The sequence below is a fragment of the Nomascus leucogenys genome, chromosome 13 (genome assembly GCF_006542625.1).
Source record: "Nomascus leucogenys isolate Asia chromosome 13, Asia_NLE_v1, whole genome shotgun sequence".
In the NCBI taxonomy this organism is placed as follows: Eukaryota; Metazoa; Chordata; class Mammalia; order Primates; family Hylobatidae; genus Nomascus; species Nomascus leucogenys.
This window is the reverse complement of record NC_044393.1, coordinates 45,450,517-45,473,413: the sequence shown is the minus strand read 5'-3', so window position 1 is coordinate 45,473,413 and position 22,897 is coordinate 45,450,517. Positions and strand designations below refer to the sequence as shown.

The 22,897-nt window shown below is 44.2% G+C and overlaps 1 protein-coding gene across 3 annotated transcripts in view; it reads left to right on the top strand.

The window, feature by feature from the left end:
- Positions 1–22,897, top strand: part of SLC24A3 (solute carrier family 24 member 3) — a 509,497-nt gene that overhangs the window by 458,413 nt on the left and 28,187 nt on the right. For all 3 annotated transcript variants that reach the window (XM_003268234.3, XM_030826204.1, XM_030826205.1), the window contains 5 exons: positions 4,164–4,217; positions 10,474–10,607; positions 12,787–12,947; positions 13,711–13,972; positions 21,859–22,025. In XM_003268234.3, coding sequence (XP_003268282.3) covers positions 4,164–4,217; positions 10,474–10,607; positions 12,787–12,947; positions 13,711–13,972; positions 21,859–22,025 — 778 coding nt within the window. The remainder of the gene's footprint in view (positions 1–4,163; positions 4,218–10,473; positions 10,608–12,786; positions 12,948–13,710; positions 13,973–21,858; positions 22,026–22,897) is intronic.

Here is a 22,897-nt window from a genome sequence, read left to right as displayed (position 1 = left end):
AGATTGCTGTGAGCCAATATTGTGCCACTGCACTCCAGCCTGGGTGACAGAGCAAGACTCTGTCTCAAAAAAAAAAGAAAAAAAAAAGTGTCAGAGGCCCACCTATTAGGATGTATGCTCGACCCACAGAGCAAGCCTGTGATGTTGCCAGAAGGAATTTGGAATGTGTCTCCAGGGAGTCTGAAGGCCCAACAAGAAAACTAAAGAACGCAGGGCGATGGCTTGGTTTCCTCTTTTGAGTCTGAAGTTGTGACTTTGGGAGAGAAAAGAGACCCTGGGATTGCAACCTGGAAACTCTTCCTGGTGGGGCTGGAGAACAGCTTTTGCTGTTCTGGGCTGTGTTCAGGAAACCAGAGCCAACAGTGTACCCAGGTGAGGAGAGGAGCAGTCCTCACATCTGAAAAGGAACCGTCTTTGGTGAGAATCAGGGACCTGTTGAAAATGATTCAAAATGGAAGCCTGGGGAGGGAAGAAACAAACCCAGATCAGCTACAGAATGGGATCCTCAGAGGACAGCGGGTGAGGTGTGCTCAGGAGGAAAGGGGAGAAGGTGCCCAGCGTCCTAGGTGGAAGGGCGAGAAAGGGGACCAAGGAGGGCCGAGTGACTTCCAAGGTCTGGATGCTTCCTAAGCACCTCCTCTACGCCAGGGAAACATGTCATACAAAACCAGACCTTGCCCGACCTGGAGCTCTCTCAGGCTGGAGGGATGCAGACCCTTGACATGTAACTATGGGACCACGTGGAGAGGCTCACCACACTGAGGAGAGGGGGTGGGGGGAAGGGCCCTGAAGAGTGTTAGGCCAAGGCTTGATGATCCAAATTCAACCAGGTCAAAAATGCACAAGGAACAGCAGGTGGGGCGGCACAGAGGCCTCCTAGAGCCCACTGGGTTCACTGGGGAGGAAGCCTGGTGAGCCCTGTGTCTGAACGCCAACAGAGCAAACTTGAAATGTCAACAAAAGCAAGGAATCTCGTCCTACAGGCATCTCTGCAAAATGGCCAGAGAGAACCCGGTTTGAATATTGCAACAGAAGGGCTTTTGATGAGTAAAAAAATTGAAAAGATCTAAAAGAATTAGAAAGAGCATACATACACCTGTTTAGAAAGTGCTGGACTTAATTCAATCTGACTACAATATATCATTAAAGTTGATTCATTTTCTGGTGACTTCTCACTGAATCTATTAAAATGCATCTAAGCAATAACATGACATCCCTTCAGATCCTGGGAGCCTGTTCCTTCCAAATGAATGGGCTGTGAATAAATCTCACTTTTCACCATGAAGTGTATGCTACGTATACATTGGTGTCGATGAGATAAGAACTATGTTCAGGCCACTGGAGGCATTTTGCAACTGAAAATTGACGTTTGGAGGGAGTGTCACCTGCACAGATGAGCTGAGGGCTGCTTTGTGCTGGGGAGAAGAGGCAAGTGGGCAAGACCTGGGGGTGTCTGCGTGGGGAGAAATCAGCTGTCGGCATTTTAAATCTCTGGAAAATGAGACACCAGATACCAGGGAAGGTGTCAGGTGTGAGGAGTGGTGTCAAGTGACTGCTAGAAACAGGTGTTAGTTACATAATAAATGAGTAATAAACATATAAACAAGATAATCACAGACTGCTTAGAGGTTTGAAGAACATAAACAGGGTCATGTGAGAGAAAGTCGGGCAGGGGCAGGCAGGGAAGATTGCTTGGAGGAGGTGATATTTAAAAGCTGGTATCTGCAGGATAAAAGCGGCCAGCCAAGGAGTGAAGGGAAAGGTATTCCTGGCCAAAAGAACATTGAGTGCAAAGGGTCTGGGAGAGGGAAAGAGACGGCTGTGTGCAAATGAAAGGCCAGTGAGGTGGGGCACAGATAGGACACGAGACGACTTGGAGAGAGAAGAAAAGGCCAGGATTTGCAAGGAAAAAGGAAACTTTCATTTTTTTCTTAGGCATTTTGGGAAGTAAAGATTTTAAGAAGTGCAGTGACATGCTCCCATAGTATCAAGGAAACCAGTTCAGAGGTTGAAGTGAAAATGACCCAGGGAGGGCACAGTAGAGAAGAAAGAAGTCAATGATTAATGAAATACTTGAGACACAGAGTCCGATGGATATGGGAGGGAGGAAAAGGGAGTGCTCCATATTGATTTCCAGATTCTGGGCTTGACTGGGCAGGGAGTGATACAGTTGACTGAAAGGACAAAGCCCAGGGTTTTTTGGGGTTTTTTGTTTGTTTTTGTTTTTAAAGGAGGCTAGGAAGTCAGAATGAAGAATTCTGTTCTGATAGACATTTAGACTTCCAGGTGCAGAGGCCAAATATATGAATCTGGAGCTGGAGAGAGGTGTGGTGTGGATGTGTAAATTGGGGGTCATTATCATGTATTTGGTGTTTATAGCAATAGGTCAGGATGAGGTCACCTAGGGAGAAAACATAGGAAATAAAGATGGCCCAATAATGAGAGGATGAACTGAAGGAGTGGAGGAGGTAAAGGAGATGGAGAAGGAGAAGCTGGGGGCAGGAAGGAAGCCAGGGGTGTGGCCTCTCGGCAGTCAGAAGAGAGGGTTTTAAGAAGTGGGGCAGATGATCTCCTTTCAGATGCTACCAGGAAATAGAACACGATGACGGACAACCACCCACTCATCCTTGGATTGGTGTGGATGGAAATCACTGGTGCCCTTGACAGGTGATTCAGAAGATCGGTGGGTGTGGAAGTTAGGCTAGAGAAATTTGCCAACTGAATGAGAGGCACTGAAATGCAGTGTGCACAGCCCTTTAAGAAGTTTTGCCGTGACAGAAGCTGAGAAATGTGGCAGAAATTGAAAGGGCTTGGATACCCTGATTTCCTCTCTCAATAGTGCATCTGAGCACTTTCTAAAATAAACACATACATCTTTGCATAATTTATTTTGGAGGGGAGAGGGAAGAAAGGGTTTTACTGTGTCGCCCAGGCTGTGGTGCAGTGGTGTGATCATAGCTCACTGTAGCCTCCGTCTCCTGAGCTCAAGCAATCCTCCCGCCTCAGCCTCCCCAAGTAGCTGAGACTCCAGGGGCACACGACCATACCTGGCTAATTTTTTTAATTTTTTCTGGAGACCGGGTCTTGTTATGTTGCTCAGGCTGTTCTGGAACTTGGGGATGTGAGTGATCCTTTCCTCTCGGCCTCCCAAAGTGCTGGGATTACAGGAGCGGGTCACTGTGCCCAGCCTGCATAATCATTCTTAATGGATACATGAACCTACTTATCATTTATGTACCCAGTGCCCTATTTTATAACCATCTGGCTTCTTTCCAGCTTTTCACTTTTTTATAAACACTGCTGCAGGAAGAACCCTTGTGTATGTATCCTTTTCACATTTGACCACATATTTCTCTAGGATCAGCTTCTAGACATGGAATTTGAAAAGAGAAAAGGAAGGATGGGTACAAGCTGGAGTTTCCTCATCTGACCATTCTCCAGTAACCTACCACTGAAGCCAAAATTATTCCCTCAATGAGCTGATTTAATTCTGTAGCTAAAGCGAAACCTGGAAAACAAGTTCCTGGATTTTAGTTGGAAGCCACTAAGATAAAGAAAACAGAAGTATTCAGACTATTAGAAGCTCAAGGCACATTCTAGCGGGTTTTTCTTTTCTTCCTTCTTGTGGGATGTTTTCTCACTTATTCCTTCTTACTCTTCGGCTGGTACCTTCCCTGCCCAGGTTCCGTCTGTCTGTCTGCCTGCCTCTCTCCCCATTTCTACCCTTTATGCCTGGCTCCTATATATCCAACAATCCCTCAGGCACTCCCGTCAATTCCTCTAATTTTAGTTTCCCCTTGTAAATATATTTAAATATATTTGAATAGTTTCAGTGAATGATTAAGCTGAGACCAGGTGTATACATATTGACCTATATTCAGCAACATGTATGAAAGGCTTGCTGCTTTCAAAGAGCTCTTTTAGGTGACAAATAACAGAGAGGAAGGGGCGTTTTCCCTTTAGGTGAGGAGGAAGAGAAAGATGGTTGACAGCCTCATGCAGCATAGAGAATGTCTCTAGACCAGGAAATATCTGTCACCTGGTTGCCGTCTGCCTTCTCCTTACTATCCTGGCCGTTTGCATCAAATATGTCTTTAAAAAGGAGGCAGGTGAGTTTCACAGATGTCCATGACTGTCTTTAACTGTTCTTGGTTTACACACAGGTGGGAGTCTTTGGTCCTTGTGCTGATGTATCTTATCTACATTGTCATCATGAAGTAAGTAAAATTCTTCATTTCTTTTCCAAAACTGTTTCTTGCATTCCACATTATGTGATGATGTGGGAAGAGGATTGGGGTGGGTATCTGACTGGTTTTTCAGTGTGTATCATCACAGTCACTTGGCTCCCTGCCAGACTGTTGTGAGTCACTATAATTTTGATTAGTATCAATTGTAGTGACCCTTCCAGCCCATATTCGATGATAGACTCAAAGCTTCAGTGTTTCACTTGAGAACTCTCTAGAACCCCTAATCTCTCTTCAGGATCTGGCAGCCTAGCTCTGGGAGGTTTCTTCACTCTCTTTCTTAACACAAAGGAGATAAAACTCAGGACATTACACTGCTATAGAGGGTGAGGGAAGATGCAAGGTAGTCTGCTGCCAGTGTACTCAGTATGGCAGCCAACATGAGCCAGCCATCCGGTGGTCTGTGTAGACCCAGTATCTAGGGCTTGCTTGTGAAGGGAATTCCTAGGATAGGACCTTCATCAAACATATTCTGGCATGGAATTATCGTGAGGTAACTGATGAAGAGTTAGTGAAGAGACAACTGAAATCATGGATCAAATATCTGTGGACTTCCATTATTCATATGGTATTAGTCATCCACTGCTGCATAACAAACCATCCCAAAACTTAGTGGCTTAAAAGCACAAACATGTATTATCTCACACATTATCTGAGAGTTAGGAACCCAGGAGCAGCTTAACTGCAGGGTTCTAGCTCAGAGTCTCTCATGAGGTTGCAGCCAGAGCTGCCATCATGTACCGGACTGGTGTGGGAGAACCTGCCTTCAAGTGATGCTGGCTCTTGACTGGCGGGCTGAGTTTCTCACCACCTGGGCTCCTCCCTAGAGCTGCTTGAGTGGCTTCCTCCAGAGCAAGTGGTTCAAGACAGAGAGCAAGAAGGGCCCTGCAACACCTTTTATAATATCCCAGAAGTCACACGCCATTACTTCTACCATATTCTGTTTATTAGAAGCAAGTCTCTAAGTCTAGTCAATACCCAAGGGGCTGGCATCACCTAGTGAAGGGAAGAGTGTCAAAGAACTGTTGATATATTTTAAAACCACTATGTTATGACATATGTTATTTTCCCTCCTGGAGTTGGGGTAGCTTATTTATATCAAGAATTTGCCAGGCGCGATGGCTCATGCCTGTAATCTCAGCACTTTGGGAGGCCAAGGTGAGCGGATCACTTTAAATCAGGAGTTCGTGACCAGCCTGGCCAACATGGTGAAACCCCATCTCTACTACAAATACAAAAATTAGCCGGGCGTGATGGCACGTGCCTGTAATCCCAGCTACTTGGGAGGAGGCAGGAGAATCGCTGGAACCAGGGAGGCAGAGGTTGCAATGAGCTGAGATCACGCCACCACTCCAACCTGGGTGACAGAGCGAGACTCCATCTCATTAAAAAAAAAAAAAAAAAAGAATTATATGACCAATGTTTCCCATTCTGTAAGTTAAATGTAAGCACCATGGTTGTAAGCCTGCTGGTTCATCTTTTTGCCAGGTACCACTGGGATGAGGAGGTTATAAAGAATGCAGAGATGTTCTGTGCTGCAACTGCCCAACCCTGTGGGAGCTGCTGCTTTTCCTCTGAATTAGCCCCATGTTTCCCCAGCATATGTAGCTGTAGGAGTGACTGCCTTCTCTAGGGGCAAGAAAGTAGAAATCCATCAACAATGGCCAGTTTGGACATATCAGGTAGCAGTCTGGAACTGACACATTAAGGTTTCTTATTGTTGAGGCCTGACAAAAGTTAATTCTGGTGACCAGTGACTGAGACACTTGTTGAGAGAAATCAACGTGGACATTGGCAAATATCACAGGAGCAATGAAGGTAGAAGCTGGCTTGGCCAGTGCCCAGGGTGGGCTGTAGGCAATCTGCTGCCAGTCTACTCAATAAGGGGGCCAACATTTGTGAGGGGAGCCATCCAATGGTTACTGTAGACCCCACATCTGGAGCTTAGTGGAAAAGGGCATTCCTAGAGTAGGACCTTAGTCATACATATCCTGGTACCATAAGGTAACTAATGAAGAAACCAGAAGTCACACACCATAGAACTAATCATTTAAAAATACCAATAGATGAGCTCTCATGAAAACCAGAATTGACCCAAAGCCTTTCCAAACTTTCCAGCCCCCAAAGCAAAAGGCTTTGAAGATCAGAGCACCCATTTTATGCCTCGTTGTCTCAAAGAGCAAAACTGTATAGCAAATCAGTGCCGAAGCGGGGAAGCCTCAAACTACTGTCTGTGTGTGTACTCACACATCTTCCTTTGCTGTTTTCTAGTGCATTGTTTCAATTTTTTAACATTTTGAGGCTCTAATTGAGCTCCCAAAAGTGGATTAGTAGATTATTCTGGAAGAATCGCCACACAGCGTCTGCTCTATGCCCAACATTAATCTTGGGTCTTGAATCTTAATTTTCATGAAAGCATGTTTGAAAATGAATTCACTAAGGGCTTCATAGAGTTAAGTATTCTCTAAAAACAGATGTAGCCAGAGAGAAGAAGACTTGAGGAATTTTGCTGGCATGCATCTTATGGCCACTGCTCCCCTTTTCCAAGCCACCTTGAAGCCCACGAGTCGCTGGCAGGACACGTGGACAGTAAGATAGTACAGCGAACACATCCTCTCCTCTTCCCCAAACCATACCAAATCTGGAAGCTAATGAGGTGTGTTTCTGCTGATGCCTCACTTTTACCGACATTCCAGCTGTTCAAACCAGCAGGATACAAATAAAACTGGGAATGGAAGCTACTGTGCTCATGAAATTTTCTGCATAAATTCTGGTCCTAAGTTCTAAATTGAAATCTCTGCTCTTTAGCCATCCCCCTCTGCAATCAGAGGCTTTAATCATTGGGTTTTATCAAATCTGATTTATAAAATTGCATGCTTCACAATAAAATAGCTTCAGGGTGCAAGCACAAAATTTAAAACATTCAATTAAAAATATAAAACAGCAACAGTAGTTAAGAAAAAAAACAGCATATATTAGAATCATCAGCTGCCTCCTAGGTGGAGAGTTTTTAAATGATTTTAAACATTCTATCTGAAGGTCAAAAAGCAATTTCAGATTGTCCAGTTAGGTAGAAACCTTCAGGAAGCATGAAGCATGCCTGGCCTTGGCAAGGATTGATTTCTGTACATCCCGGGTCACTGCTCTGGGACTTGTTCCCCAGATGGGGTATGTGTGCTGGTGGTTAGTTAAGAACCAGTGCCTCCCATTCAGCCCTGACAGCTGAGCCCCCTGCCACTGACAGTCGTGGGACCTCAGCCAAGTTCTTGAATCTGTTTCCTCTTCTGCAAAACAAGATTAATAATAATTTCTACTATTATTATATATATATTCCATATATTATATATATATTCCATGAGAAAGGAATGCGACAGCTTAGTTAAGCTTAGTTTAACCCAGTATCCAGTTTTGAGAAAGCCCTCACTGTATAGTATTATTATCCTGTTCTCTAAACCCTGATAAATGTATAATACATGGGTTTGCTTTTGTACTTTGAAAGCAAAACCTAATCACTGGGCACTGTGGTGCATGCCTGTGATCCCAGCTATTCAGAAAGCCAGAACGAAAGGATTGCTTGAAGCCAGGAGTTTGAGACTAACCTCGGCAACATAGCAAGACCCCATTTCAAAAAAAAAAAAAGCAAACCTTAATGCAAGTCAGTATTTCTTTCAGGGAAATGGAGTCTAAGTCAAGATGACAGAAACACTGCCTCTTCCCCTGTCGCTCTACAGGGCAAGGCATCCTTGTTGAATCAAGAAAGTGTGGAGGCCTTTTCACTAACATGAATTTTGAATATATACCGGACTCAACAGTATAGTATGATGAACCCCATGCATTCGTCACCACCCCCAGAAACCATCAACCCACAATTGCCCCGTCCACACACTATTCATTTCCCTTTTCTCCTATAATTTTGAAGTCCCAGACATCATACTAGTTCATCCACAAAAATTCCAGTATACATCTGGACATCTCTAGACACAGCTGGATACTCTTTTAGGATTCTAAAAGGACTACTTTCTTTAACATAACCACATTATCATCATCCTAAAATTAATACTAATTCCTTAATATCATAAAATACCCAATGTTCAAATCTTCAGTGGCCTCACAAATATCTTTTTTATTGTTTTCTTTTAGTTCCATAAATATCATAAATATTTTAAAAATGAGAATTCAAATAAATTCCACTTGTTAGAATTGGTGGCCCATGACTTGCTGCTGTGTCTGTGTGTGTGTGCATGTGTGTGTGTGCATGTGTGTGTGTGTGCATTTTCCTTGCACTTTGTTCTTTAATGAAGTTTGGCTGTTTGCTCTGCAGAGTTGCCCAAGGTTGGAAAACGTTGATTATATCCTATGATGTGGTGCAGTCCATTCCCTTGGCCTCTGTGTCTGTGTGTGTGTGTCTGTGTGTGTATGTGTGTGCATGACTGGGTGTCTATGTGTGTGTCTGTGTGTGTGTGCGAGTGTGTGTCTGTGTGTCTGCGAGTGTGTGTCTGTGTGTGTGCGAGTGTGTGTCTGTGTCTGTGTGTGTGTGTCTGTGTCTGTGTGTGTCTCTGTGTGTGTGTCTCTGTGTGTGTCTGTGTGTCTCTGTGTGAGTGTCTGTATGTGCATGTGTGCATGTGTGTGTTTGTGCATTTTCCTTGCACTTTGTTCTTTGATGAAGTTTGGCTGTTTGCTCTGCTGAGTTGCCCATGGTTGGAAACTGTTGATTATATCCCATGCTGTGGTGCAGTCTGTTCCCTTGGCCTCTGTGTTTCCTATATGTCTGTAATTGATCTGATTCCGGCTAGACTATGTCCCAAGTGGTGGTAAAGTTCCATCACCAGGAGGCACGGTGATGTCTGCCTTTCTCTGTCTGTAGTGTTGGCAGCCATCAGTGCTCAGTATCTGCATCCATTATTTCGTTTGGGTTGCAAAATAGTGGTGTTCTAATTCTACGCTTCGTGTCTTATGAACTACAAATGGCACCCATCACTTTAACTAGTTTTCTCTTCTCTCTCATGCAATGTAGTAACTGCACGTTCCTAGAGAGTACAGGAAAGAACTCGTGGATGAGACGGTCCAGCCACAGAGGGCCTCTTCGTCTCTCTGAGGTCTTGTTGCCATAGGCCAGCCACCCCAGAGCTGCACCCACTGAAGAATCAGGCACAAGGGAGATAGCTGGGAGGGAATCCAGAGAGCTTCATGTCTGTAGCAGCAAAGAGATGAGGAAGGGGAAGAGAAACATATGTTGACTGGCCTTCCAGCTGGCAACCTACGGTCACCATGCCTAACTGCCATTCCTATGGGAGGCCGGAGGTCAAACTGGAGGTCCCCAGTGGGCTGTCCCATGGCCAGTAAACGATGGAGGGGGGAAAAGCAGTAATAGCCTTCTGTGACATGGAAACTGTGCCTGGCTGTCTTTGCCCGTGAGTTTTTATGAGTTTTCTAGGATTCCTCTGTGGGAATCTTCTCATACTAAAGCTAGGGAGACTGTAACATTTTCTTGCAAAAAACCATCCTCAGAACTTGTACAAGCTTCTTCCCTTCCCACCTGAGCCTGCTGGGGCATGTAAGGAACACTGCACAATGTATTCACTTGATCATTCTGGAGGATAATAGCCTAGAATTTTTTCATAAAGCTAAGGGCCCATTAGATCTGAAACTTAGGCACGATAGTCATAGAAATTTGGAGAATCCCAACCCATGACCTCAGGAAACCAAAGCCATACAGAGACCTAGACGGCCAACCGGCCTGTAGCACATAGACTGTGACACACAACCGCTGCTCCTGGGGACTGGTGTGGATGAAGCAGCTTCTCCTTCTCCCAAAAAACTGGTCCCTGATTACAAAGACCCTGGAGATGTGGCCTAGAGGAGGTAGACCTTGACCATCCTACTGAGTCTTAGCACAGTCCTTCCATGTGCAGACTGAGAAGGGGAGCTCAATCCCAGAGAGGCCTCCACTGGCATGAAAGAGGTGGCAAAGTAAGCAATGTGCCCATGTGCTCTGGTTTGTTTCTATAATGGTGGTTTTCTTTTCACTTACCATTTGTTCATAATTTGGGAAATGGGACAGGTTGTATATTCTGAGGGGGAATGGGTTGACAAAATTAGAACACTAATAACTTGAGGCCTGGGGACTGTACGTACAGACTGGGAGAGCTCCCAGAAGCACTTGGTGGGAGTTGAGAAATGGGAGAATGGCAAACACTGATGGACTCTGCCCACTTGTTGCTTTGCTCAGATATAACGCTTGCATACATCAGTGCTTTGAGAGGAGGACAAAAGGTGCCGGGAACATGGTCAACGGATTGGCCAACAATGCTGAAATTGATGACAGCAGCAACTGCGACGCAACTGTGGTGCTACTTAAGAAAGGTAACCAAGGAGAGCACTTTGGGGTCCAAGGCAGGAGGATCACTTGAGGCCAGGAGTTCAAGACCAGCCTCGCCAACATGGCAAATCCCCATCTTTACTAAAAATACAACAAAATTAACCAGGAGTTGTGGCCCAAGCCTGTAATCCCAGCTGCATGGGAGGCCGAGGCATGAGAATTGCTTGAACGCAGGAGGCAGAGGTTGCAGTGAGCCGAAATTGCTCTACTGCACTCCAGTCAGGACAACAGAGCCAGACCCTATCTCAAAAAAAAAAAAAGAAAGAAAGAAAAGGTAACCAAGGAGATATTGTGTGCGAGAAGAAAGTGCTAGAATATGAGCCCATCTGCCCACTCTCATAGCCACACATGGCGTGTCCCAGCTGGCCTTGAGAGGACACTCCCTGCCCCAAGAGAGAGCAGAAGTTTCCAGTCCTCCAACCCTCTCTTTCACTACAATGTCATGGAGCCACCTCATACCTGGTAAGCCCCTTGGAGCTCAGAAAGCCCCCTGGAAATTCCCAGGCAATACATTTGCTGGGAGTGCTGCAGAGAACAGGATGGCAAAGGAAAGGAGACCCTAGGTTCTGAGATAGGGTTTTGGCTGTGTGACCATGAAGCAGGTTATGTAACCTCTTGAGCCTCAGTTTTCTTTTCTGAAATATGAGAATCATTTTTGTAATAAGCAAAGCAGATAAATATGTATAAGAGTTTAGTGCAATGCTCTATAAATGACAGGTGTTATTAGTATATTACTAGATCCTAATTCACTTTAAGGCTACATTAACTCAGTTTCCAAGCTGCAAACAGAAAAGTACCTTCCTCTTCAAAGTAATTCTTATATTCAGTCGAGTCTTACAAAACAGCTGAGGTACTAAGGGAAATTATATGGCGCTCTCAAATATATAATATTTTTTCTAAGAGGAACATAGAAAATTATAATTTAATTTTGCCTGGAATGTGTTTTTTTATTTAATTTTTTAAACTTTTCTCTTGAAATGTGGGAGTTTATTTTTTCTTGGTCCCATATGGTTGCTTTGCAGGAAGAAAAAAAAAAGAAATTAGAAAGGTTATTTTCAAATACATCTATGGGTTATTTTCAAATATATCTCTGACATCACTGTGTCATTAGATTTTCAAAATTAAATATTTGATATATTTTTCTGAATGATTATACATATGTTTAACAAATGACTTAGGTGATTTAGTACCATTTCACATGAGGATTTTATTTAGTTTCTTCTCTTCTGGGTAGTTTATAACCATAAAAGGAATATGCCAAAGAGAGCTACCTAGTATTAGCCAGTGTTTCCAGAGATCACTTCATGCTTTAGTGGCTTGGAAAACAGGAGTTAGTACTACAAGAGGCTGCAGCCAAGTACCCTTGAACTGTGTGCATATACAGCTCATTCATAGAGAGGGAGCTGGACCCTTAGTGCAACATTTTTTTAGGGCTTCTGGTGAATTATCACACAGGATTTGTCCCAAGCACCCTTCTGACTCGGTTCTCTGTAACATGAACAACTCACCCACCCCTTGTGAGCTCTGCTCATAGACTGGGCTGAGGGAATGTGTACATTTCACCACTATGTCCTCCAGTGCAGAATTGCACTGACGTCAATTCAGTAGCATTTAGCAGCTCAGTATGAATATTGCTGACATTTGAAAGGCATATAGGGTACAAAGTTCTTGGAGTCTTCTCTGTGCCCCAGATTTGAGTGGTGGGAAAAGAATCCTTTAAGGACAAGGAGGAATTCTCTTATGGTATCATTAATTCTTACCATGTCAATGAATGAGGCTTAAATTGTTTCAAGTCCTTTCAAAAGATTTAACATGAACACCCATGGAAAGGAGATTTTGACTCTTGTTCAAAATTTGCTCACTGCAACCCTTCCTGGCTGGATGGATGAATGGAAAGAAGGAAGGAAAAAAGGAATAAGGAAAGAAGAGTGGATGGATGGGTGGATAGGTGAGTTGGATGGATAGAAAGAAGAATGAATGCATGGATGAGTGGAAGGAAGGAAGAAATAAGGAAAGAAGAGTGGATGAGTGGATAGGTGGATGGGTGAATGGATGGGAGGAAAGAAGGGAGGAAGAGAAAGGAAGAGAAGGAAGAATAAATGAATGCCTCTTTCCTGCTCCTGGCCTCAATGTTATTTTACCTTATGTTTTTCGTTTCCCTAGCAAATTTCCACCGCAAAGCATCAGTGATCATGGTGGACGAGCTGCTGTCGGCCTACCCACACCAGCTTTCCTTCTCTGAGGCTGGCCTTCGAATCATGATCACCAGCCACTTTCCCCCCAAGACCCGGCTTTCCATGGCCAGTCGCATGTTGATCAATGAGGTACCTGGGAAAGCACCATCCACTGACGACTGGACAGGGGTGGGAAACTCTGGGAAAGAGAGAAGCTTTCTTGTTTGAAAGAAGAAGCACCTAACGCAAAGTTTAACACTGCAGCATCCCTCAGTCATTTCCTAATCTTAGTTCCCTGGGCCAGCTGTGTATCTGGCCCTTGCTCTTCCCTCCACGTGTTGAGACATGGACTAATTTCCATTTATATAGAAAACTCCCCTGTTCCTTCTCCCTTTCACCCACATTTTTCTTCTATTCTTCCATTTGAATAAAGCCCCCTGATGTGAACTTGCACAGAAATTGTTTCTAACTAAGGTTTACCTTAGTTTAAAGTAATCCAGAGTCCCTGACTTGAATTTTGCTATGCATTCCTTTTCTGGAGTATAGCCTTATTGATACACTAGTCCAAACACAGTTGTGCAGCTTTCTCACATAGGGACCCAGGAACTCCTGCAGTCTGGGGAAGAAAGATGACACCACAGTGCACAGAGTATCAAGGAACTGCACATCCCGTAAGAATTTTCCTCTAAAGGGATTTGCAAGTTCTAATGGGTCATAAAAGACTAATCTTTCCTCCCAGATGGAAGTTGCCTGGAGTTGGTTATCACATTGAGAGGCCCCTTAAAACTTGACTCCAAGGTCTTCTGGAAGCATATGGTCAGCTGCCAGGGAAAGATCCCAACAGTTCATGTTCTGAGTGTAAGGTATTTGCAATCCCTCTGACCATGGTAAGAGTGCGCCTTTCTCTTTCCAGAGACAAAGATTGATAAACAGCAGGGCTTATACCAATGGGGAATCTGAGGTGGCCATCAAAATCCCAATTAAGCACACCGTGGAGAATGGGACAGGGCCCAGCAGTGCCCCAGACAGGGGCGTGAATGGGACACGGAGGGACGATGTTGTGGCTGAGGCTGGCAACGAAACAGAGAATGAAAATGAGGACAATGAGAATGATGAGGAGGAAGAGGAGGACGAGGATGATGATGAAGGACCGTACACGCCATTCGACCCCCCCTGTAAGAGGTTCTATGTCTGGGCTGGGGTTGGGAGCTATTCTGAGCCACTGAGTAGATGCCCTTGACTTAGATGATCTTTTTACCATTCAATTTTTTAAAATATCTATATGAACATGAGAATATGTATATCAAGTCTCCTTTGGGCAGGACTTTGTTGTAGAAGTTCAAATATGGCCAAGGTGGGGGTCCATGATCATTGGTTGAAATGTGAGCTCTTTAATCAACTGTGTTTTGTGGAAGTGTTACTGAAATGCCAGGGATTTGTTGTAGGTCCTGCTCATCAGTGCACAGAAAGCCAGTCACTGAGACAACGAATATTGCCAGGGAAGAAGGCTTTAATCAGGTGCTGCAGCTGAGGAGATAGGAGTTCAGTCTCAAATCCATCTCGCTGACCAACTGCAATTGGGGATTTATATAGCAGGGAAGGAATGTATCTACCTTCCAGCAAGCAGGAATTAGGGAGAAGTAAGTAAGAGGAGTTGCTCCGCAGGAAATAGGCAGTCCATCAGGCATCACGATGAAGGAGAGATCTGACTCCTCATTGTCCAGACACAATGGTCTGGTAAGTTTCAGTTCCTTGATGCCATCTGGGAGGCCTAATGGTCCATTTCCTGAGAAAAGAGCTCAAAGAAGACAAATGTAAGTTTTGCAAGTTTTAAAGCTGAGAGAGAGTCAGTTTTATATTAATTCAAAAGAAACTATAAACATCAGTTCTATGGGACAGTTGGGCTGGTTTCAGGGGACGGTCTTATCTTACTTAGTTGTTCTGCAGGAACTTTTGGTATGAAGGAAGAAATGCCCATGACTCGTGTGGGCAAGGCAGCTTGGTGCACAAAAGGAGAGGCACATCACTCACCTCCACCCATCCCATTGCACCTGGCCAGGAGAGCTGTCCTGCCAAGGTCAGCCCTGGTGGACACCAAGGCCTGAAGAAGCTTTCAGGACCTCAGCCACCAGGGCGGTGTCCTCCTCCCCCAACTGCTGCCTCCAACAAGGACTTGGTTGTTCCAGAAACTGTTTCACCCCACCCCACCCATTATCAGAGCAGGTGGACCAAGCCCAAAGAATTCAGCCTATTTGCTGGACCTTCCAGAAGCTTCTGGCTGTTTCAGGGAAGAGTACACTAATCTGATTCACACTGACTGTCAAGTGTGTGAAGCTCAGTATACATGTGCAGCAACCTCTTTGGGATGTTTGAATGTGCAGGATTATCTAAGGAAACATTTGATCCACTTGAAAGCCCATTTAATGGTAGGACATGGTGCCGAGTGTGAGAGTTCTGTGTTAATTTCGGATGCAGGGTCTTGCTGTGCTCCAGGTAAGCTCCTTTCTGTCCAGAGGACAGCAAGTAAAACTCGAACCAGAGCTGCCCCTGTGCCCACTCAGGGCACCCAAGGTCTCAACTTCATCAAGAACTTAACCAAAACGAATCAGAAAATATTCATCCAGATTCCTATATCCCCAGGTCCCTCACCTCCCACCCAAAGCTAAATCATCACTTGTTAGTACGTTATCTTCATAGAAAAAATGTACACTGGTTCTTTATCCATTTTGCCACCATCAGATATATTTCTTGGCAACCTTTCCCATCAACCAAGACAAAAACATCTTAAGAATTAAATGACAAAACACTCCTTTCCTCTCTTGTAAACCCTTCCATTCATTTTCTGTTGCCGCATAACAAAATACTACATATTTTGCAGCTCAAAACAAGACCCACTGATTAGCGTACAGTTCTGTAGGTCAGAAGTCTAGCTGGATTCTCAGTCTCACAGGCCATAATGAAGGTGTAGCCAGAGCTACATTCCTTTGCAGAGGCTCTGGGAGAAATCATTACCAGGCACCGGTTCATTGTGGCTGTACAGCTCCTTGATGGCTGTCAGCTGGGGATGTCCCACTGTTCCTAAAAGCCACGGAGCCACTCCACCTTCACCTGGATGTGTGGAGCTCTTTCTGCCATCATTCCTAATCTCTCTGGCTCCACTTTTGCTTTTGAGGACTCTTTGCAACTAGATCAGGCACCTGCACAATCTCTACCTAAAGGTCAACTGTGCCATACAACACAGCAGAGTCACGAGACTGATAGCTCATCCCACTCACAGACCCTGAGAATCTTAGGGACCCATGTCTAGAATTCCGCCTACTCAACCCCTGTTTTCAGAGTCCGCCATTGGCTGGCCAAAACCAAGCTCCGGTAATGCTTATTTTGCTAAACTCTTTCACTAATTAAAGAAACAGTCAAGCCAGTGGAAGGTCTGTAAGCGGCCAAGTTCTATGTTAGCGTCTTGGGAGCCCAGAATCCCCAAGTGCACCCCTCCAGGGGACAATGAAAGATGCATGTGTGAGTCTGGCCTAGTGCCTGGGCCTCGTTACTGATTGGGACCAAGCGCCCCTTTCAGATCCCTGGTTCCATATTTCTCTCCTGGATGAGAGCTAACTGTGGGGTTTCAAGTCTTTGAAACTCCTGCTCGCCACCCTCTGTCTCACTGTGATTAGGTTGCAGATGATGGAGGCCTCAGACCTTCCAGCCACACCTTCTGGGCTCCTGTGTATTAGGAGACATGGCTACAGGTATCTCACCCCCAACAGATGCTGCACCTGAGGCTCAGGAACCCCACATCCCCACCCCTGTCCTTCCTGAAGCACAGGCAGGAGAGAGGAAATGATATTCTGCATGGTCGTACCATCCCATGGGGTCTCCATGTCATTCGAGGGCCCCCAGCTGCCACGATAGAAAGCAGAATTCCAAGTTCTTCTAGCAGCCCTTCTCACCTGGGCTTCCTTAATGAAATGCACGTTCTGATTCAGGAGGACTAGGGTGAGGCTGGAGTCTGCATTGCTAATCAAGAACCACCCCCGCCGCCCCCAACCCGATCCTGTGACACTGACGCTGCTGGTCCGTGTGCCACACTTGGAGCACCGAGGGGCTAGAGATCTAGAGGCACTCAGCAATCTTCCCAGTTCTTCTAAGATGCGGGAAAGCCTGATTCAGAGCCCAGGTCTGCCTTTGAAAAGAGTGGGCTCCCCCAATTACAACTGTCTCTTCCGCTCCACCAGCTGCTAAGGAATCCCAGGCCCGGAATTAGGAACTCCATTTTAAGGCAAGGGGACTGAATGCCCAGCCAGGCCCCCTTCCTGGGGCGGGCAGGCCTCTGCTTATGGGTGAGAAGCCTGTGGGGTGCTTCTGGCCAGCAGAGGGCATCGAGAAGCCAAGGAGTCAGTTCTAGGAGTCCCAGGATGGGTTCCTATCAAGTCAAGTTCCTGTAGCCTGAAAAAGGTCCGTCCACATGATGAGGACATTTTTCTCTCTCAGAGTCATCCTGCAAGGTGTGAGTACCCTGTGTTTCCGGCACCCAGCCGCAGTGCTTTCTTCTCTCAGGACTTGACTAGAGTGGGTATGATGATTACCAAGAAAGTAATTATTTAGGAGTATGTGAATACTGTTTTGAGTTCATATATGTACGTATATGTACAGTGTGCAATTTAAGATTGATATAACATATTATTAACATGCACATGTATACTGTGTACACTTAATATATTGTATACATGTATAATATATACACAGATATTAACATGTTTATGTTTATATATGTATATTCTATATTATAGGTTATATACACATAATATACATATATACACCTACACTTGGTATATGCACATACATACATATAAACGTGCAACTATTGTTATCTCTTGGGTGAAGAAAGCCTTATGGTTGACAGCAAAAGAAACCTTTTTATGTGTATATAGGTAAACACATTTCCATGGGAAAAAAAAATTAGAAGGAAATACACCAAAATATAAGTAGGTTTTTCCAAAGCAAAATTATATTTTTCTATATTTTTTACTTTAAAACAGTGTGCATTTTTATTGCCTATATTATCAGAACAAATGTATATATTTAGGTGTAGGTCTAAAATACTGTGCAATAACTTTTTCTGTCTCCGATAGAATTCAGCTTTCCTAAAAGCTGACTGAGGAACGTAATTTAGAAACAAGTCCTTTTGCTTATTAAAGCCAAGTCCAACTCAAAGGGATACTGTCATGCTTACGGGCCGGCTTAGGCCCCTGGCTTCAGCTCTCAGTTGCTAGCTGACTTTTGTGAAATCAGGTAATCACCAACACATCAGGTCCACGGGCAGGGAAGTTTTTTCCCTTAATTCATTGCTGTAGCCCCAGCACCTGCAGCAGTGCCTGGCACAAAATGGCATAGAGGGCATTCACAAATATTTATTAAATGAATGAATGAAGAATAAACCTATCCCCCTTGCTGCTCTATTTTGACCCAATGGTAATAGAGCAGACGATGGAAAAATGTCCAGAAATGTTGTTGACTCAAAGAGGAAAGGAAACCTTTTCAACCCCTTTATTCGGAAATGGAAATTAAGGGCTGGGCACGGTGGCTCATGCCTGTAATCCCAGAACTTTGGGAGGCAAAGAGAGGATGCGGATCACCTGAGTTCAGGAGTTCGAGACCAGCCTGGCCAACATGGCAAAACCCTGTCTCTACTAAAAATACAAAACTTAGCCAGGCATGGTGGCGCACGCCTGTAATCCCAGCTACTCGGGAGGCTGAGGCAGGAGAATCACTTGAACCTGGGAGGGGAAGGTTGCAGTGAGCTGAGGTCACACCACTGCACTCCAGCCTGGGCAAAAGAGTGAGACTCTGTCTCAAAAAAAAGGAAAATTAAGACCAGCTAAAATGTGGGTGATCTTTATTTGGCTGCCTTTGTTCCTCAAAATCATTTTTAAAAAACACCTTATATTTGTACCTTATATTTGTTATATTTGCTGCATTACATTTAAATATATGATTCAGATAATGCTCATTGAATTTCTGCTTTTAAGGTTATTGTTGTTACAAAGGGGCAATAGCAGAAAGAAAGCATGTGTCATTGAAAATGATGTTTTCCAGATATAATGCCCTCCCAGTGTCCAGTCAGAAATTTTTAAAGCAGTTGATAAAAACTCAAAATTCACTGGCACTAACTTACACTTCTTGCAACTTTGTCTAATCAATATCATTTTCCAAGCTCTTGCACTCTTAAGTTCTGACTTCATTTTTTCTTCCCTCTTTTTTTTTTTATTTTCTGAAGAATGTGAAAGAGCCAAGTTGGGATCATTTCTCTTCCTCTTCCTGTGTTTCTTTGTAATCTTTGATTGGGTGTGTATTTTAAACTAAACCGAGTCTCTCTGTCCGTTTGAGGGCATCAGCCATATGGAAGGCCGTTGAGGGGATTCTAGGAGGTTCCACATGGGTAAATGCCTTATCAGCACATTGCAGGATTTAGGAATGTGCCAAATTCCAGGATGCATTTGGGATCCAAAGAGCTGGCCAGATCCTGGATTCTGCAGCATCTGGAAGCCCCTCTCCAAACAACTCTCAGCCAGGCTTCTTGGTTTACAAAGCAAGCCCAGTCTCTGTGTTCTCATCATTCACTTGACCATCTCCAAATCTTAAATCTAACAAGACTCATAGCAGCTAATAGGAAAACACTTCTCCTTTCTTACTATTTTTTTTGTTTGTTTGCTTTACTCTGTACTTGTAAATTGGATAGCCTTAGATTCTCAAAAACAGGTAATTTTCTTTGGTCTGTCTGATTAGATTGTTCATAATAACATTACTACTACTACTGTTATTGATATTTACTGAAAATGTGATATAAGCCCTGCACTATCCCTGCCTTTCAATCAGGTGCTAAACAAGTGAGAAGACCCCTGTTCTCATGGGCTTTATTCTAATTTGAGGGAGACTGAAAATAAATTAAGAAACAACCCTGATGGTTTAAGACGGGAAATATTTGCTATGAAACAAATAGAAAAGCAGGAGTGAGATGATGAGGGTTATATTTAGATTTATCTGAGGGCTCGGTGACATTTGAGCAGTGAAGTGGCCTGCGTGACAGGGCGGACTCTGCCATGAGAAGATCCAGGCAGAAGACCTGCGAGGGCAAAGTCCTTGAGGCAGGAAAAGGCTTGGAGTGTCTGAGGACAGAAAGCTAGCCAAGACCAGGGAGTATGTGATCAGGGAGAGTGGCAGGTGGGACAAAATCAGGCAGTGCCTTACAGACCATGGTGGGGAGACCTGGTTTTACTCTAAGGGCAGTGGAGGCCAATGGAAGTTTCTAGAACAATTTGGTTTTTGAGACTCTTTCCTCTGGCTACTGCTAGCAAACAGATGGAGGTAGGATAGGCATTGGAGCAGTAGTCCCCGTAGGAAGCCAGGTTGTCCGCCAGGCCTTGGTGAACCTGGCCCCAGCAGAGGCTGTGGGGATGATGAGATGGTGGGAATGTCCTATCATGTTGCCAGGGTTGGCTGTGGGGGATAAAAGAAAGGGAAGAATCAAGAATGACTTCCAAGATTTTGACTGGAACGACTTGCAAGCTCATGTTGTCCCAGCCCTTGTCCTAATATCATCTCATTTAATTCTCCCAGCAACTCTGTGAGCTCAGTGCTGCTGTATACACATTTTCACAGATCAAGAAACTGAGGTGTAGAGAATTTAAATAACTGAGTCATTCAACTCATAAGCCACAGAGCAGGGACTGGAGCCCAGCACCATCTGATGAGAAACCCTTCTGCCTCCCATAGACACTGTACCTTGGCCCTTTAAGAGAGGCCAGAGGGTGCCAGAAATAATGTTAGATATTTTTTCTATCTATGCAGTTTTAAGAAACTATTTGGAGATTGGTAGGATATATGAAACAAATACTGGATACTGGTCTAAAATTATAGAATACATTTTATTAAACATTTAATTACTGTTCAAATGTTATTATACAAAAATTCTTCCTTAACTCTGGTGGGAATATAAAATGGTTCAATCATTTTGGAAAACTGGCAGTTTCTTATAAAGTTAAATAAATACCCACCTTATGACTCAGCAATTCTCCTGGGTCTTCGTCCAAGAGAGATGAAACATGCCCACAAAAGACTTGTACAACAATGTTCGTAGTCACCTGGCTTGTAACACCCTCAAACTGGCAACAAACAAATGCTCACCCACCACCATATGCATAACAAATCGTAGCACATTCATAGGAGAGAATACTACACAGCAATTAAAAGGAATGGATCACGCAACATGAGTGAATCTCAATCACATTATGTTGAATAGAAGAAGGTAGGCACAAAAACATCCTATATGGTTTTATTTATTTGAAGTTGGAGAACAGTAAAAACAGTGTCTATGGTGGTAGAGGGTGAGGGTTTGACTAGAAAGAGGCACAGCAAACTTTCTGGAAGGTAGAGGCACTGTGTATCTGGATTGCATTGAGAAATACATGGAAATGTGTATGCATATTTCTTTCTAGAGGTGAATTGGCATTTTTATCAGGATAGTAGTACAGGTCTAGGGAGAGCCTTCAAATCCTCTTTGAAGATTCCGGTGCGCCGACAGACGATGCTGAGAAATTCCACCAGGTGGCGCTGCGTCCACTGACGCTTTATTATCGGGAGAAAACGTGGAAAACAGAAGCCCACTGGAGGTCTTCCTAGCTCCCCACTCCCATTTCTACCCCCTGCACCTACACACATTCCAGCCCTTTTTTGACCTGAGTATCCTCCTCTCTTTTCCCACCTGGCCATCTGCCAAACCATCCCCCAAGCCTGGTATTACTAAGAAGTGATTCACCCTCTCATTTCGGAGACCGAACCAGCAGGTGGGCAGTGGATAATTTTTTTTTTAATCTGTTGGTGTTGTATGTAAGGTTTCATTGGTGATGGAAAGTCGTTTGAATGTTCTAGGAAAACAGCAATATAATAAGGTTTAATTCTGGGGAAAGCAGTACAGACACTTGGCGGAAGCAGAGAAGTAAAGCTAACTGGGGTTCTTCGTTATTTTTTTCTTTTTATTTCTTTTTGGCCTTTTTCATTTTTCCAGCGGGTAAACTGGAAACAGTGAAATGGGCGTTCACCTGGCCGCTGAGTTTCGTCTTATACTTCACTGTACCCAACTGCAACAAGCCGCGCTGGGAGAAGTGGTTCATGGTGACGTTTGCTTCCTCCACGCTGTGGATTGCAGCCTTCTCCTACATGATGGTGTGGATGGTGAGTGAAATCGGGACCCCATGGCACTGTTAACTCTCTTTAGAGGATAAAGAAGGGAATAAGAGTCAGGGTTTCAGCCTGTAACTGTACCAGTCAGCTATTGCTACAATAAGCTGCACAACGAACCACTCCTAAACTTGGTAGTTTAGAATTGCAGGCGTCGATTCTCCTGCTCACACGTCTTCAGGTTGACTGTGGATTCATTAATCTTAGCTAGGACCTGCTATGCAGCTCTGTTTCGGGCTTCAGGGCGGTCATGTTTGATTCAGGCAGCAGGTGGGGTCCATGTCTACTCAGTGGCTTTGACATTAACAGAGCCATTTTAGGAAACCCAGGCTTCCAGAATGCATTACCCATTTATGGCTATACTTTTTAACTGGGGAGAAATTCCAAATCATTAGAATTGGACGGAAATTAAAAGGCATGGCAAAATGATGCAAATCCAAATTAATCTTGCCTTGAGTGTTGGACAGAAATGTAATATAAATTCTGGAGAATTAAACTCAAGAGCTAAAAAGAAGGTTCTGAAAAAGATATTTTGGTAGGACCAAAAATACCCAGAACAATTTTGTTACATGGATTGCAAATTTGTAAACCTGACGCAACTAATTCATAATCATCTCTTTCCTCAATATCACAAACATTTTTTTAAAACCCAAGTTTGATAGCCAGGGGTTTCTCCCTCATCCTGCATTCACTAATGTTTTCATCTGACATATGCACTAAGAGCCACCTCCTATCTGGATTTGGGGGACAGTGTTGGCTGTCCCTGACCTTAAGGTGCTACATGATTTTCTGTGCAGTCACCTAACCAGCAGGCTAACTGACCTGACTCATCTGAGGTTCAGCTTCCTTCTGTTTGCTTCCTTTTC